The sequence below is a fragment of the Nyctibius grandis genome, chromosome 26 (genome assembly GCF_013368605.1).
Source record: "Nyctibius grandis isolate bNycGra1 chromosome 26, bNycGra1.pri, whole genome shotgun sequence".
In the NCBI taxonomy this organism is placed as follows: domain Eukaryota; kingdom Metazoa; phylum Chordata; class Aves; order Nyctibiiformes; family Nyctibiidae; genus Nyctibius; species Nyctibius grandis.
This window is the reverse complement of record NC_090683.1, coordinates 5,191,871-5,206,195: the sequence shown is the minus strand read 5'-3', so window position 1 is coordinate 5,206,195 and position 14,325 is coordinate 5,191,871. Positions and strand designations below refer to the sequence as shown.

Below are 14,325 nucleotides of genomic sequence, written 5' to 3'. Positions count from 1 at the left end.
GGGTCTTTGCAGAGGCCTCTGTCATCCTGGGCGCCTCGGATCTCGCTCCAAGATATACACACAGTAAATAAAAGGGAAACAAAAAAATACCCAAAACTTTTTTACAATCTCGATGGGAGGAAAAACACATCAAACGTAGGATTCTTGCAGTCAAAAGTCGTTGTGCACATTTTTAAGAGGGGAGAAAACTAAATTCGTTTTAAAGTTTCTATAGTTGAAAGTGCAGTTCCTATAGGGGAGGGAGAAGGGAGAGGGAGAAACGTCCCTGAGACAAACGCCTATTGCTAAGGATGTACGAGGACACGGCTGCTCCTTTGGAGTCCAGCGTTTTACAGAGGGTCTATAAATTAAGACAGAGAAATGTAAAGCGGGAGAATTGGTATCACACGTGTGGAGACGGCTGGAGCCAAAGGGACTGCTCGGAGGGAAGCGTGGCTTTGGTCCCACGCGTGTGTGCGGCCGGGGCTGTGCGTGGGAGGTGCGTGTTCGTGCGTGTGTGTCTGTTGGGGTCTGCAGGGAGCAGCTGCCCCCCGAGGGCAGCCCCGGGCTGATCTCTGTGCCCCTGCGGGGCCGCGTTTCAGGACGACACCGAGCTGGGGGAGGCCTCAGGTGAGGTGCAGTTGGACTGATCCGAGGCTTCACTCGCTTCCTTCGCAGACCTGGAGGCAGCAGCCGGGGCGAGACCTTCTTTTTCCCTCTTCTTCTGCTTCATCCGCCTGTTCTGAAACCAGATCTTGACCTGGGTTTCGTTGAGCTCCAGGGTGGCGGCGATCTCCACCCTCCGCGCCCGGGTGAGGTACTTGTTAAAGTGAAACTCCTTCTCCAGCTCCGTCAGCTGCTTGGTGGTGAAGTTGGTGCGGATGGTGTTGGGCTGGCCCAGCAGCCCGTACTCCGACACTTTAGCTGTTAACGAGCAAACACCAACAGGGCAGGAGCAGCCAGAGCAATTCCCTCTCTGGGACGGGGGGGCTGTGGGTGCGGGCTTTCCCCCGCTCCCCTCCTCTCCTGGGCATTTGGTCCCTCCACCGCCCGCAGCTTTGTGCTCCCTCCCGAGTCCTCCCTACCCCTGGCTTCCCGGCCCAGGGACACAACCTGGAGGGGACAGACCACCCCGGGCTCTGCAGAGCTGCCCCACTTCCCTTCCAACCATTCCCCCCAGTTCCCTGCGAACTGCCATGAAATTTGAACGTGCGTAGGAAGGAGTGGAAGGGGAGGGTGATGATGGGGGGAGGAGGAGGGAAGATTGTGATTTAAGGAAGATTGTGGAGAAGGAAGTTGAACAATAGGGGAGATGGAAGCCTCGACTGTGAAAGAAGCAGGAAGCCCGGAGCGTTTCCTATTCCGAGCTGGGCTTAAATCGCATTGGGCCTGCGGGAAACTGAGCTTAGGGACCCTCCATCAGATGTGTCTGGAAAATCTCTAGCTGGCTTTTCCGCAGCGCTGAGATGGTGTTTACAAAAAAAAAAAAAAAAACACCAAAAAAAATCCCAAAGCAGAACAAATCCGTGTTTCCCTGGAAGATGAGTCCAGTTACCTCGGGTCCAAACCCTGGGGAAGGCAACCTTCCCTTGCAGGGCTGGGGAGCTGCCCCCCGCCTCCCTCCTCCCCCGGGTGGGGACCATCCTGCCCAGCTCTGCGCCCCCCAAACTCACCTGTCTTGGGCGGGTTCCTCTTCACTTTCATCCAGTCGAAGGTCTGCGTGGCGCTGGCGTTGGGGCACGGCTCGGAGGGGCACGCAGGGTCTTTGTCCTCGTTTAAAGAAGACGAGAGGTTGCTGTAAACGCCGGGCAAGTAACTGGGCTGCTCCTGCCCGTAAAGGTGGTGTTGCTGGTACTGCCCAGCGGCCGCCACCGCCCCGCAGTAGCTCTCTGCCAAGGAGCTGAGGTTGGATCCCGTGTTGGCGGAGTACCCGCCCGCTTGGAAGTACACACCGTCCGCGTCCTGCGGGCCGAGGTAGAGCTGGTGGTGCCCGTAGCTGGGGCTGCAGGTTTGGGCTGGGTACCCGGCGGCCGGGGCAGCGCCCGCGAAGGGGCGCCCGGAGGAGGGCGAGTGGTAGCCGGGGCTCTGCTGGGGGAGGTGGGCAGCCGCGGCCGCGCTCCCCCCCGGGCCAAAGCGCCCGTCCCCGTTAAAAGTGTCACTGGCGGGGCTACCTGAGCAGGAGGGGAAGGAAGGGGAGCTTTGCTCTAAATGATGGTAGGCGCCCGTCCCACGGTTACAAATTGCATACTCTAAGAAGGAGTTCATCCTAGTATTGTCCATCTGCCACTGATGGAGGAGGGTCAGCCTGTTTTGGGGGGGATTCCGCCTGCCCTACAACCTTTAGATAGTATGTCAAAGCTGTAAAACTTCCTTCCATGCATCGCTGGCCCTCGAACCCCGCAGCCCTCGGCGGGTCCTGGGTGGGGGCAGGGGGAGGCGGCCACGTGGTCCGCCCCCAGCCCAATGAGCGAGGGGCTCCTGAAGTTTGTCACATCTCTGAGCTCATCCATCAAGGCCCTGACATTTGCATGACAAAGGGGTTTCAATCAAACCCTGCCCATCAATCTGATAACAACACGAATACGTCAAAATCTTTCCTCAAAGACTTTAAAAGAGAGGAGGGAGGTGGGGTGCGGGGAGGTGGAGGGGAAAAGGGGCTGGGGGAAGAATTAGAATTATCCATGACTGTTTTAAGTGCTAAAAAGGTCCCAAGTTATGCGATTAGCCAATTTCAGCAGAACTTCCTATTGCCCCAACTTAAAAAGAAGATTTTCCCCAACCCTAGCTCCATGTGAGTGAAAGAAAGACAGAGGGGAAAGAGATAGAGAGGTCTAACTATTCTGGCCCCCCAGGCACAAAAGGATGCTCTTTTTTTCATTCCAAAACTTTTCCCTAGAAAATGGCTTGAACATGTTTGGCGTTTTCTGGGCTGAGGAGCCTAATAAAAGCTCCTAAGAAAAATACGCTCCATGTGTTTTAATTTTGCCACACCGGCTTTGTGTCTAGGGCCAGAGTGGGTAAAAGAAATGTAATTAAATCAATATTCTAATGAGGCGGTGAAATAAAGTTAAGAAGACAGAATGTCTTTTGTTGGAGAAATACCATGCCCAGCTTAGCAATTAGAGGAATGGAACTAAAAACGATCCGTGTGTCTATCCACATGTCTTCCTATCCGTCCACTCACCCATGCACCTACACAGTAACTACTGAAAACAGAAAATGTTTTGAGGGCTTTAACCAATTCTGGAACATTAAGCTCTGCTTTTCTGTGGCAAACCTGGTTTGATCTTTCCCCGAATCTCGTGTCAGACTGGAGCTTTTCCCTAGTAGAGTCCAGCTGATGAGTAGGTGGAAAGACACTGACTTCAGACCAGCCACTCCACTGCTCAGAGAATGGAAACATAGGTAGGCAACATTTATTTACTTGTTAGCAGAAGGGAGACAAGAGCACCCAACAATATGACGCCCACAGTCATTTGTTACTTGTCAGGATATTTACTGGTTATTCAGCCTCTAAGAAGAACCAGGAGGGCTCTTTTTTTTTCTCCCCAGGCCAAAAGTTCACTTTGAAAGGCATAAACACACCCGTTAGTTGGTAGGTTTGGCTGATGCAACACGTTGGGGTAACATTTGTTAAGAAACTGCAACACAGGCAGCCATGGCATCAACCTTCCTCCCTCCCTTTAAATCCCCCCGAGAGAAAACGTGTGTTTTAGCCAATTGCAACTCTCGTCCTTCAATAAAAAGAATGAGAAAACTATTTCCAGAGCCGCGTGCCTATTTATTCATCCATTCTGCCGACTTTGCTGATGCTGAGATATCCGAGGAGAAAATCTTTTAGGTTACAAATGTTCTCTGAAACTCGCTGCCTCCTTTTTTGCATAAAACAACCGAAAGTTATTATAAAGATTCAAAGCAACTCTCATGTCATTCCACTTGCGAGAGAATTCAGTTCCTAATTTGATTCCAGGAGTGCTTTTTATATTATGCTGCCCTCGCGTTTAAATTGAATGTATTATATTTAAACGATGCTTAGAATAGGTGATTTATGGGTGTAAAATGAAAAAAGAAAAGGATAGATGTTTATTTCATCCTTGAATCAATTGTTTCTTGTTGTCTTATAATTTTCCACCATGATCTCACTCCACTGTTACATCAAGGGGATGCTTTATGCCATTAAAATGCAGCTGTCTTGTAGAGTTTCAGAATTAGCTCCGAGAGACAGCTCACTGCTGCGGAGTTACGGAGGGAAAAGTTGTGATATACATTCATCTCAGTGAAGGCTAAACCAAAGGGTAGACCCGAGGCAGCTCTGGGGTGAAAGCACAGAGTTTCTTTGGTTGATGGAAAAATCAGATAGGACGGGATCAAAATTTTAGCCATGAAACGCAGCAGCCATCCCGAGCCGAGCGGGGGATGACAGGCGGTCCCCGGGCTCCTGGGAGCCACTCCAGCCCCCGCTTCGGGGGAAAGAGAAGGTACCGGTGAGCCGGGTGTGTGAGAGTGACGATAGAGCCGAGGAGGGGATGTGCGGAGCTGAAGTCGCTTTGGCAAAGGCTTTTTGGTCCCTCTGTGGAGGTAACTGTCAGATCGCGAAAGATGGGGTGCTGGAGCCGACTTCCCCCCGGAAAGGGGCCGCTGCCTTCCCGCTGCCCCCGGGCACTGCGGGCCCCTCGCCATCTGCTCCTCTCCGTAGCCTGCTCAGGCCCCTCACTTACCTGCTGTGGGAGCCCAGGCACCAAAAGACCGGGCAGATTTCAGGGTGTGGCGGGACTGAAGGTGCTGAGTTCCCCCCACCCTGCTCGGGGCCGACACCCCCGGGGGCCGCCTGGGCGCCCCTTCCCGGAGCTGCCAGGCTGATGGCCCCGGGCAGGGCGAGAGGGCTAGCTGCGCTTCAGCCCACTCTGCCCTCCGGCTCCAGCTTACTTCCCCAAAGTGACATGGTGTGCCCCAAAATGCATGGCTTGTGGCGACTGCGCGGTATTTTCGGAAGCCACAGCGTCAACGTGTATGCAGGGACACTGGGAACCGCTTAGGAATCGCTTTCCCAAATTTCCTGCTTACCCCCTTGCCTTGCATCCGATATCAAATTACTGATGTTATTATTATTGGTTTTAATTCCCCTCGTGGAGAAGGTGTGAGACCCATTTTCGGTACAGACCTTCATAACTTGCAGGAGAAAGAAATACCAGATTATCGTTAACAACCAGCCGCCGAGCGAGCCTAATTCTATCACACGCACATTTATTTCTTTAAAATCTCTTTTATGGGGAGTTGAGAGAGGGAAGGCTGACAAAGAAAAGGTGTAGGTGGATATTCTCAAATTATCAGAGCTCTTCATTGTATTTATTACTTGATTTTCACTTGTGTGTTGAGAGGATAGTAATTATTCCTACCCGCTAAACCACAGACGGCACCTTTTGGGGGATGCTGCTGTCTTTCACTCAACAGGATTCAAATAAAGTATCTGGAGATGGATGAGGATGGAGGATGAGTGGGGAATTTTTAGCTCTTTGATTCCTGGAAAAAGAAACTGTGCTGTGCATGAGTGGGGTCGGCTGGTCCATGGGAGGCGGAGGAAATCACTTGCCTGCTGGTCCAGGCACCGCGTGAACATCTCTCTGCACAGAGCTGCTTTCCCGTTCCCCAAGAGCTGATGTGACCCTAAAGCACTTCAGGAGCTACCTGCAGCGGTAGGAGCCTACCCCAGGCTTTATTTGATAAGCAGATAAGAAATGAGGAGGTCAGCAGCAGCATAGCGTCCTTTTTCCGCGGAGCTCTTGGTGGTGGGGGACCTCTCATGCCCACCAAAAGCATCCCGTGCCCTTGGCCCCTTCATCCAGCCCGAGGAAGAGGGACTTGGTGTGACAAAGCCTGGGGCAGCTCAGGGGCTCCCTGTCCCGGCGTGGAAACACCCCCACGCCCCCTCACTGCTGAATTAGCAAGACGGGGCTTTTGGCCCCCTAGGGAAAAGCACGCCTTTTGTTCCAACCCGGTGAAATCTTATTAAAATAAACGTTTTCTTGAGAGCATTTTCTCCCTTTTAGCGGCATAAAGCGGCTCCACGAAACTCGGGGCTGCAGCAGCCTGGGGAGAAGAGCGAGGGGGGGTTTCGCCCTTCCCTAAGAGATGTTGGTTTGCTTTCCAACAGCTCTCCTGAGCCGGAGGACAGGGCCCTTCCGAAGGCGGTTTGTGGGAACACCTCCTGTAGGAAATCTTTACACGAGGAGTTTTCTGTGCAGGCGACACAGAAGGAATGAAGCATTTCCAAAGGCTCCAGAGTGCTCGGAGTCTTCAGATGCTTCGTTATGGAGTTAAATACGACACTCTGCAGAGAAAGTTTGTGTCGTGTGTAAGAAATGTCACTTCTGGCTCCTGGCGGGGTGATTTATAAGAGGCACTGCTGACGCTGGGGTGCGTGTTTGGCTCCGGACTTCGTTATCACCAAAAAGGACTTGTCCCTAGAAATTGTCAGAGAAATTTATGGCCCCGGCATGTGTCTTGGTTAGATCATAGCCTGCTGAGTTATATTTGGGACTAAAAACCGGAGAGGGAAAATAAAATAGTATATGGAAAAATGCTTCAGGGTTTGGGAGTCCAAAGAAATGCAGAAGGAATTCTTTTAGAGTTACAAGCACCGGGCTATCTCCGAGCTGCAGAATAAATACGAGACAATTAAGATAAGAGATAATAGTTCTAATCTACCGCCTCGCGAGCAGAGCGGGCCATCGGCGGGGACCGGCCGGTCCGTGGCCACCCCGCGGGGCCGGGTAGGGACCGGCACCGGGACCGGCTCCAGCACGATGTCGTGAGGCTCCCGGGCAGGGACGTCCCACAGGTGGTCAGCGTCCCCCGGAGGGGACGGGACCCTTCTTAGCCAGGGAGAGGGACATGTTTTGTGTTCTCGGTCTCCCGAACAACACTTTGAGTGGAAGATTTGGGTGAGAAATGCCTCTTTAGATATTTTTTCCCTTTCAAGGTGGCACAAACGCCTCAGATCCCGCCTCCTCCTGCGCCGAAAGATCAGATTCCTCATCCTCTGGCGCTGGGGAACCTGTCCTGTTTCCTTGTGAATCACATCGGCCGTTTCTATGTGGTCCCCAGGGCAGAGGTGTGTCTGCAAGCCGGGTCGTCTCACTAATGAGGTTCATTAAGCCTTTCTGCTCGGCGAGAGCGGAGAGGAGAGGTCTGTATCTGCTGCTCCTGGGCACAGCGGTGCTCCTTCCCGCAGCGGGCAGACCCTGTGGGCTCCGAGCCCCGCTCCAGGCGGCCCTTGCCTTCCCCCGGGACAGCTCGGGGACCCCGAGGGACCCTTGTCCGGGCCCGGCTGGGTCTGGGCTCAGGGCCAGCCTCGGGCAGCTCCACGGGGGTGCAGGGCCGGGACTGAGCCCGAGGGGTCCTAAAGCCTTCGGGTTTCATTTAGAACCAGCATCTGGCAGGCCTGGTGTGGCTAGCTCCACCTAAATCCGTCCTTTAATAAGTGAATTAATTTATTAACAGCTTCATCAATGTTGCTCATATTAGTAGGTCAGCGTTATTAACATCAACCAGCGTTAGTTTAAACAGTATACCGCTGGGGCTGGGAACTAGATTCACCCGGCCGAACCGCAGCGATTCTTAAGGTAGTTTCTCCGGACCCGGCACTCTGTAGTTTCTCCTTCGATGTATATAAAGAGCTAAAAAATAACCAACAAAGCACGGATAGACGCGGGAGGTGCCTGGATGGCGAGCAGAAGAAGGTCCCCTCTGCCAGCTCCTTCCTCTGGTGGTGGTGGAGCACTAGGAGCATTCCTTAATCTCCGGCCGTTGAGGACTGGCATGCGGTTAAGTGCTGAAAAAGGATGCTACAGCTCAGCTGAGAAAACGGTCACTGGAGGGATATTCCCGGAAAGCCAGAGTCTGGCACCGGCAGCTCAGGAAGAAGGTTTTTCGCCAGGAGAAGGTAACTCTTCCCATCTCACCATCAGAGGGTCAACTCCTGCCTCGCTCTCTCGCCCGCGTTTCCTTCACAGCAGGTTTTCCGCCTTCAGCCTTCCCATGGCTCTAACAGGTTGGTTCAACATCTTCAGGGCTTCGAGCAGCTCTTCAGCAAACACATCCCCAGACTAGATCAGCACAAGATAAATATTACTTTAGCATCCCTACAACACGTGCGAGCGTATCTCATTTGCATATTTCTAGGTTAATAATCGTGAGGCAATTGCAGTGTTTTGACAACGATCAAGAGCTGAATACGCTTAATATGCTTAATATATGCCCTCCAGTTGCACAGAACAGAAGGGCAGGGTTGCAAATATGCATTCCCCATTTGTTTGACATTTTGAAGAAGGTAAAGAATGGCTGAACTAATGGCGAAATCTTACAGTCATTCAATAATTTAGATTTTATTGAATATTCCCCTTCTTTCCTCCGACATTTCAGTCTTGCTAATTAGGACAAATAAGAAGGGGCCTGCTGTTAGCAAGGATAATAACTGGCGAGGTTCCATTTATTAAGTCACTTTCCGTGGGTGTAGAATTGATCTGTGGCTGTGACTGGCATGCTTTCTAGACCTGCAGCAACTTTGAGAAGTCATTATGATCTGCAGAAGGGCCCCTGTTAGAGATTTGTATTGATAAGGTGTCAGGGTTTACATCGGGGGGTTCGTGGAAACCCCGTCCCACCCCGGCGCTTGTGTGGCAGGGGGAGGCCAACCCCTCCCAGCCCTGTGCAAGGGGGGACCCCGCGGAGGACGGTGTCCCTCTTGTCCCCTCCCCTCCGCCTCTCCCTTCCCCTCCTCCCTTCCCCACGGAAAGGGCGTGTGTGTTTGTGGAAATCCGCTGCAAGATCGATTTGAGGAGAGATACGTCTCTGTGCACGTATTTTTAAGTTGAATGAGAAGCTCCCTTCTCTGGAGAGGCAAAGGGGATGTGCAAGTTCCATGATCCGAACCAGAACGGCGCGGAGTGGCCCCGGGGACCGGGCAGGGCTGAGCGGCCCCCGCCGCTACGAGCCTGGCGCTGCCTCCCCAGCCCGGGGCTGCCCGGCTGTGCTCGGGGCTCTAGGGGTGGGCCAGCCCCGACCATCTGATTCCCTGCTCCTGCCGTCCCCCAACAAGCCTGTATTCAGGATTGCGAGGGGGAGGAGGCGAGAGGGGAAATATGTAAAGCACTGGAACAAATGGCGCTTTGATAGACAACGTCTGGCAGTGCCAACGCTGCCGCTGAGTATGTTCCAGAAGCTGGAGATATTAAATAAACTTAAAGATAATGAATAGCCTTCTGTGGTACTTGGGCTGCGCCTGGGCTTTCGTTCCCTCCGCATGGCTTTGGGATTTTCAGAGCGGAGAGGAACCGGTGAGAGAGGGCAGCGCGATGGGGGAGGGATGCGGTGACTCCCGGGGATGCGAAGGCAGCGCAAACTGTGCGCTAGAAGCTTCCTTTTATTTATGGGAAGGTGTTAACTAATGTTCACTTGCATATTTTAATTGCAATCTACTTCGATTTTCAATATAAACCTACTCCTTCCCGGAGTGAGCTGCTAGCAGGTTTGAAACGTCTGCTCGTTTGGTAGGGAAAGAGGCTGGCAAGATTATGGAGAGGAAAAAGGTAGCCGTAAAATCAACCCCCCTTTGTTATAGCGCGAAGAGCTAATCCAGATCTTCGAACGGCAATTTCGAAAACATCTGTCGAGGGCTGCTTTATTTCATTTTATTTCTTTTTACAGCTCGAAGTAGAAAGCAAGCCTGGCTCTGATGCTCTTAATCGGAAATAAAATACCGGGCGACCACGCGGAATTTTCCCGGCCCCCACGCTTTCCCCGGGGTCTCCGAGGGGGGGATGACACCACCCAGGCAAGCTCCAGACACCAGCAAACCAGACAAGGGCCCAGCTCTCTGCGGGGAGAGACGGCAGATCCCGGGGAGACCCCCGAAGGCCGGGGCCGGAGGAGCCGGGCGGGCGGCCCGGGCTGCGCCTTCCCCTTCCCTAACCCTAAGCACAAGGCTGGTGACCACGCCGCTTGTCATGGCTGCTCCGCTCCTCTCCGCGGCTCCCTGCGCCATTTTAAGGCCGCCTCCGCGGGTCCCCCCTCCCCGGCCGCTCGCCCCCTGCCCCACGCCGCCCCTCCCGGGCTTGTCTTTTCGCGTTACTTTCGCACAAACCCCTCTTGAACGCCTACCAAATTTCTGCCGTGTCTGAGGAAACACCAATGACTTAGCAAAGACGTAATATGATTTATTTTGGGTGTCACCGCGATTGATTCCTGCGCTGACCCCTTTTCATTCATAAGCCTCCCCACCCCCTCTGCCTCACCCTCCCTCCTTGATATATGAGTTTTGTATTTAAAATTACACGTTGCGAGAAAGCTTGCGTAAAGAGATCCGCGAGCCGGCACAGAGCAGCGCGAACTGCCGCGGAAGGAGATCACGGTTTTACAAGTCCAGGGGGGTTCTGGTTTGTACTGCTGAAAAAAAGAGGAGAGGAAAAAAGAAAGGCCTCTTTCAGGCCAATCTCTTGCCCCTCTTTCTTCTATAACATTTATTTGCTGATTAAAATGCCGGCACGCACTTACTCAAAATCCGCCCTTTCTGCCTTTTTTTTTTCTGTTTCGTAGTCCGGGACGTTTAAAACACCGATAATTGTGATGTGGCACGGCTGCATTTTCTGCTACAAGAGCTGAGAGAAGGAGGAGTGGGCTGAAGGCAAGGAGAAGCGCGGCCTCGCCGCCTCCAGCGCGGGCCGCGGAATGTGCGGGGGCTGCGCGGAGCGGCAGCGGCCCCAGCGCCTCTCCGAGCGCTGCCTTTGTGTTGCTTTCCATCCCTTTATCCGGCGATTTCCTTACAGGAGAGATTTTCAGTTGCAAAAATAGAACGGCAAATGCTAAAATTGGAAACAAATGTCCTGCTTTGATTTAGTAAAAATAAAATAAAATCAACCAAGCTCGAGGAAAATGCAAACAGAACTGAGTACAGCAAAGATTTCTGACTCCCGAAGCCTCTTGAAATGTTACTTGGGAGCAATTTCTTTTGTCTCCTCTCTCAATGCACACGAGGAGATTATTAGGACATCATTACTGCAAAGCAGGAAGGAGGAAAGCGAATGATTTAGGGAAAAAAATAGCACGTTTTCGAAATATGTGGCAACACACATTCCTTGGTTTATAAAGACATTTATTTACTCTATGAAAATAATGTACAATAAATAATTTGCCATTTACTATTAAAGGATTTGAATAAATAGTCTACATCTAAAACTTAAAAAGAGGAAGGAAAATTCCTCTGTTTTTATTTTATTTATTTTATTTTGTTAAGAAATCTAAGTCTCGTTCTGATTCCTGAGAAAGTCGCTTGAAGGATTTACAAATGTTTTCTCTTGAGGGCTGACATCTCTGATGTGCGTGAGAACTATCGAGTGCTTTCTTTAAAATAAATAAGGAAAAAACCTATAATTAAATACCTGCATTTAGCAAAACTCGTGCTGTTCTTTCACGTGAGCCTTCTAGAATAAATACTGGGAGGGTGATTCGGGTCCCACAGTGTGAGGAGCTTTAAAAGAAGGTGTTCGGGGGGTGGAATGGCGTGATTGAATGAGAGATGGCTTGGGTTTATTTTTGGGGGTACCCCCCCCTCCTTACAGGAGACTGGGGGAAGCTGGCAGTGGCTGGGGATGGGGCAGAAACGGCGAGGCGGGTGGGGAGCGGGGGTCGCTATTGGAAATTTAAATGTTGCAAATCTATAGTACAAAGTGCGCTTGTAAAAAAGTCCAGGTCTTCCTCGGAGAAGTGGAGGGGGCTCTCCAGGGAGCCCTGGAGACTGGGGGAAAGCCCCTCCGAGAGCTGCAGGCAGGACTCTGCCGAGAAGATGCTCAGCTCTGACAACAAAGGCGAGTCCTGGCTCCCAGGGTAGGCACGGTCCGAGGGGCCGGGACCGGCGCGGGGCTCCCCCGCTGCCTCCCGCTCCGGCCCGGCCGCCGCGAACCGCCGGCTCCCGGGCTCCTCGCTGCCCGGCTTGGTGCTTTGGTAGGGCCCGGTGGGCTCCGGAGCCGGCCCGAAAGCGGGGCTCTCCTCAGCCTCCTCCGCGGGGTCGCTGCCCTCGTCCAGGTTGGGGTAGGGGAGATCCCCGTCGGGGGGCTCTTTGTACTGGGTTTGCCTCTTGTGCTTCATCCGACGGTTCTGGAACCAGACCTTGACTTGCCGCTCGGTGAGGTCGAGCAGTGCCGCGATTTCCACCCGCCGGGGCCTGCAGAGGTATTTGTTGAAGTGAAATTCTTTCTCCAGCTCCAGCAGCTGCGTGTTGGTATACGCGGTCCGGAGCCTCCTGGAGCCGCTGGTGTCTGTCAGCCCCTGGATGTCTTAAACACACACAAAACCGCACGTTGCAAAGCGAGGGAGCGGGGGCAAGTGGAGGGTCCGGATCCGTCCCCTCCCTGTTGCGGACAGGGCAGAGCCGTGCTCCGCACTAACGAGCATGAGTGGGGGGAGCCGCTACGGGACAAAATAAATGTTTAATTAAACTCTTCCCACTGTGGAAGAGGGTTGGAAATCACTCTGCGGTCCCCCTCCCAAGGAGGAGAAAGGATTTTGCTGCCTAGCCTCTCCCTTCAGAGACCTTCCTTCTTCGTCACCTTCGCGGATAAGGGGAATTTCGAGCCATTCCTTCCTTTTTTTTTTTTTTTCCCCCCCGTTTTGCAGCAGTTCAGGGCCGGACGCTGCGGGGCTTTGATTTCATTATTTCGGTGTTACCGGGCCAATGAGCTCCGGTGTCCGCCCTTCCTCTACCCCGGCATTTACCTGAACGGTGCCGTTAAAACACTGAAACAGTGAATTATGTCTTAAATATTTTGTCCCGGTGGAAGGAGGGTCCCTGGCCAGGGCTGCTGAGCTCCCCGGCCAAGGTGTGCCCCAGAGAGAGGCTATTGCTTTATTAAGGGGCTGGGGATGTGGATTTGGGGGTGTATTTATTTTATTTTGCAGTGAGGAGATGGCTCTCCCCACCGTGCTGGACGCTGAGATTCCAGCTCTCGCTCTTTCCCCCTCCCCATCCTGCTGGTCGCAGCCCCCGCGTTACCCACCCGTCTTTCCCCCTTCGCTCTTCTTTCGGGGTTTTGTTTTTGGTTTGTCTGTTTTTTGTTTTGTTTTGTTTTGTTTTTTCCCTGTAGGTTGTAAAAAAAAAAAATTCAGGGCAGGAAGGGAAAGTCAAGCGGTGGCTGAGCTGCCAGATCCCCCCCAGGAGCCCACGCAGAGCCCGGCTCCCCCGGACCCCTCTCCCTTTTGGCTTTCGCAGAAGTTACAGCAATTTGCTCTTTTATTTGCGGGGGAGGAGGCAGCAGACCCCCCCCCCCCCGCCCCGGCTGTTACATTGCTGCGGTGTATTTTATTGCGTGACACAGTTTCGGGGGAGGTGCGGGGCAAAGTCTGTTGGAAGGGGAGGGGGCTGGGGTAGGGCTGCTTGGAGTCTGGGGAGGGGGATTGTTTATTATTCGGATCCTCTCCGATTTCAGCAAACACCCCCTCACCCCCTCGTTATACGAACCTGCAGGAGATCCTGCGGCAGGGACCGGCACCGAGGAAGATGATGGGGGGGAAGAGGAGGAAGAAGAGGATGGAGCCTGGGTAGCTTTCTTGGACGATTTCTTCTCCTTCATCCAGGGGAATTCCGGTGCCAAGGGGCCGGGCTGTGCCGGCGGCTGGGGCTGGAGCAGGCCATGAGATGCTCTTTTTTGGCTCCTCGGTCTTGCCTGGTTGCTGGAACAAGGATTCAGGCTGAGGACGGTTTGCTCAAAAGGAGGAGGAATTAATGTCGAGTCCTTGATTGATGAAGTTTGAAATGTCTCCAGGACAGCGGGAAGAGACGTCAGGCACTCTGCGAGCGAAGGCTGGCTATTTATAAACCCGATCTCCCTCTCAAATTCAAAATTCATGGCTTTTCCAGGGCCCAGGGTTTAAAAAGCGGGAGGGGGGAGAGGGAGGAGGAGGGGGAGAGGGAAAGAAATCGGAGGGCCTCAGTTTTTATGGCAGTGATGATGATGGTTCTCGGGCTTTTTATAATTGTTATATTGCTGATAATACAGGCGTATGGGGACCTTGCTCTATTAAACTCGAGACTGGGGCGAAATTGCAGCCAATTCCTGGTCACGTGGCCATCCCTGGCCAATGGCAGGCGGGGCCTGGTGGCAAACAGAAAGCATTATTTTCTTTAATTGATTAAAAAAAAAAAAAAAAAATGAGAGAGAAGATCCCCAGAAAAGCCTCCCCCCCCCCACCGCCGCCGCTGCCATCCCTCCTCGGCCGGCCGCGGGCTGGCAGGGAGCCGCTGCCTGCCCTGCCTGCCCTGCCTGCCCTGCCTGCCCTGCCTGCCCTGCCTGCTCT

The 14,325-nt window shown here is 53.1% G+C and overlaps 2 protein-coding genes across 2 annotated transcripts; both read right to left on the bottom strand.

Moving 5' to 3' along the window:
- Window positions 1-577: 577 nt before the first annotated feature.
- Window positions 578-2,259, bottom strand: HOXB1 (homeobox B1). The gene is made up of 2 exons (XM_068418902.1): window positions 1,653-2,259; window positions 578-903 (listed from the first exon to the last, which is right to left on the bottom strand). Exons 1-2 carry the CDS (start codon window positions 2,257-2,259, stop codon window positions 578-580), a joined length of 933 nt encoding a protein of 310 aa, XP_068275003.1.
- Window positions 2,260-11,171: 8,912 nt separating this feature from the next.
- On the bottom strand, window positions 11,172-14,004 carry HOXB2 (homeobox B2). The gene is made up of 2 exons (XM_068418773.1): window positions 13,490-14,004; window positions 11,172-12,308 (listed from the first exon to the last, which is right to left on the bottom strand). The coding sequence occupies exons 1-2, from the start codon at window positions 13,875-13,877 to the stop codon at window positions 11,665-11,667; spliced, it is 1,032 nt and encodes a 343-aa protein (XP_068274874.1). The 5' UTR covers window positions 13,878-14,004; the 3' UTR covers window positions 11,172-11,664.
- Between the last annotated feature and the right edge of the window lie 321 nt (window positions 14,005-14,325).

Coding starts and splice junctions, on each gene's coding strand:
- HOXB1 (XM_068418902.1), bottom strand. CDS start 2,259: ATGGACAATACTAGGATGAACTCCTTCTTAGAGTATGCAATTTGTAAC. Junction 904..1,652: donor GAGGAACCCGCCCAAGACAG/GTGAGTTTGGGG, acceptor GCTCGTTAACAG/CTAAAGTGTCGGAGTACGGG.
- HOXB2 (XM_068418773.1), bottom strand. CDS start 13,877: ATGAATTTTGAATTTGAGAGGGAGATCGGGTTTATAAATAGCCAGCCT. Junction 12,309..13,489: donor TGCCGCAGGATCTCCTGCAG/GTTCGTATAACG, acceptor TGTGTGTTTAAG/ACATCCAGGGGCTGACAGAC.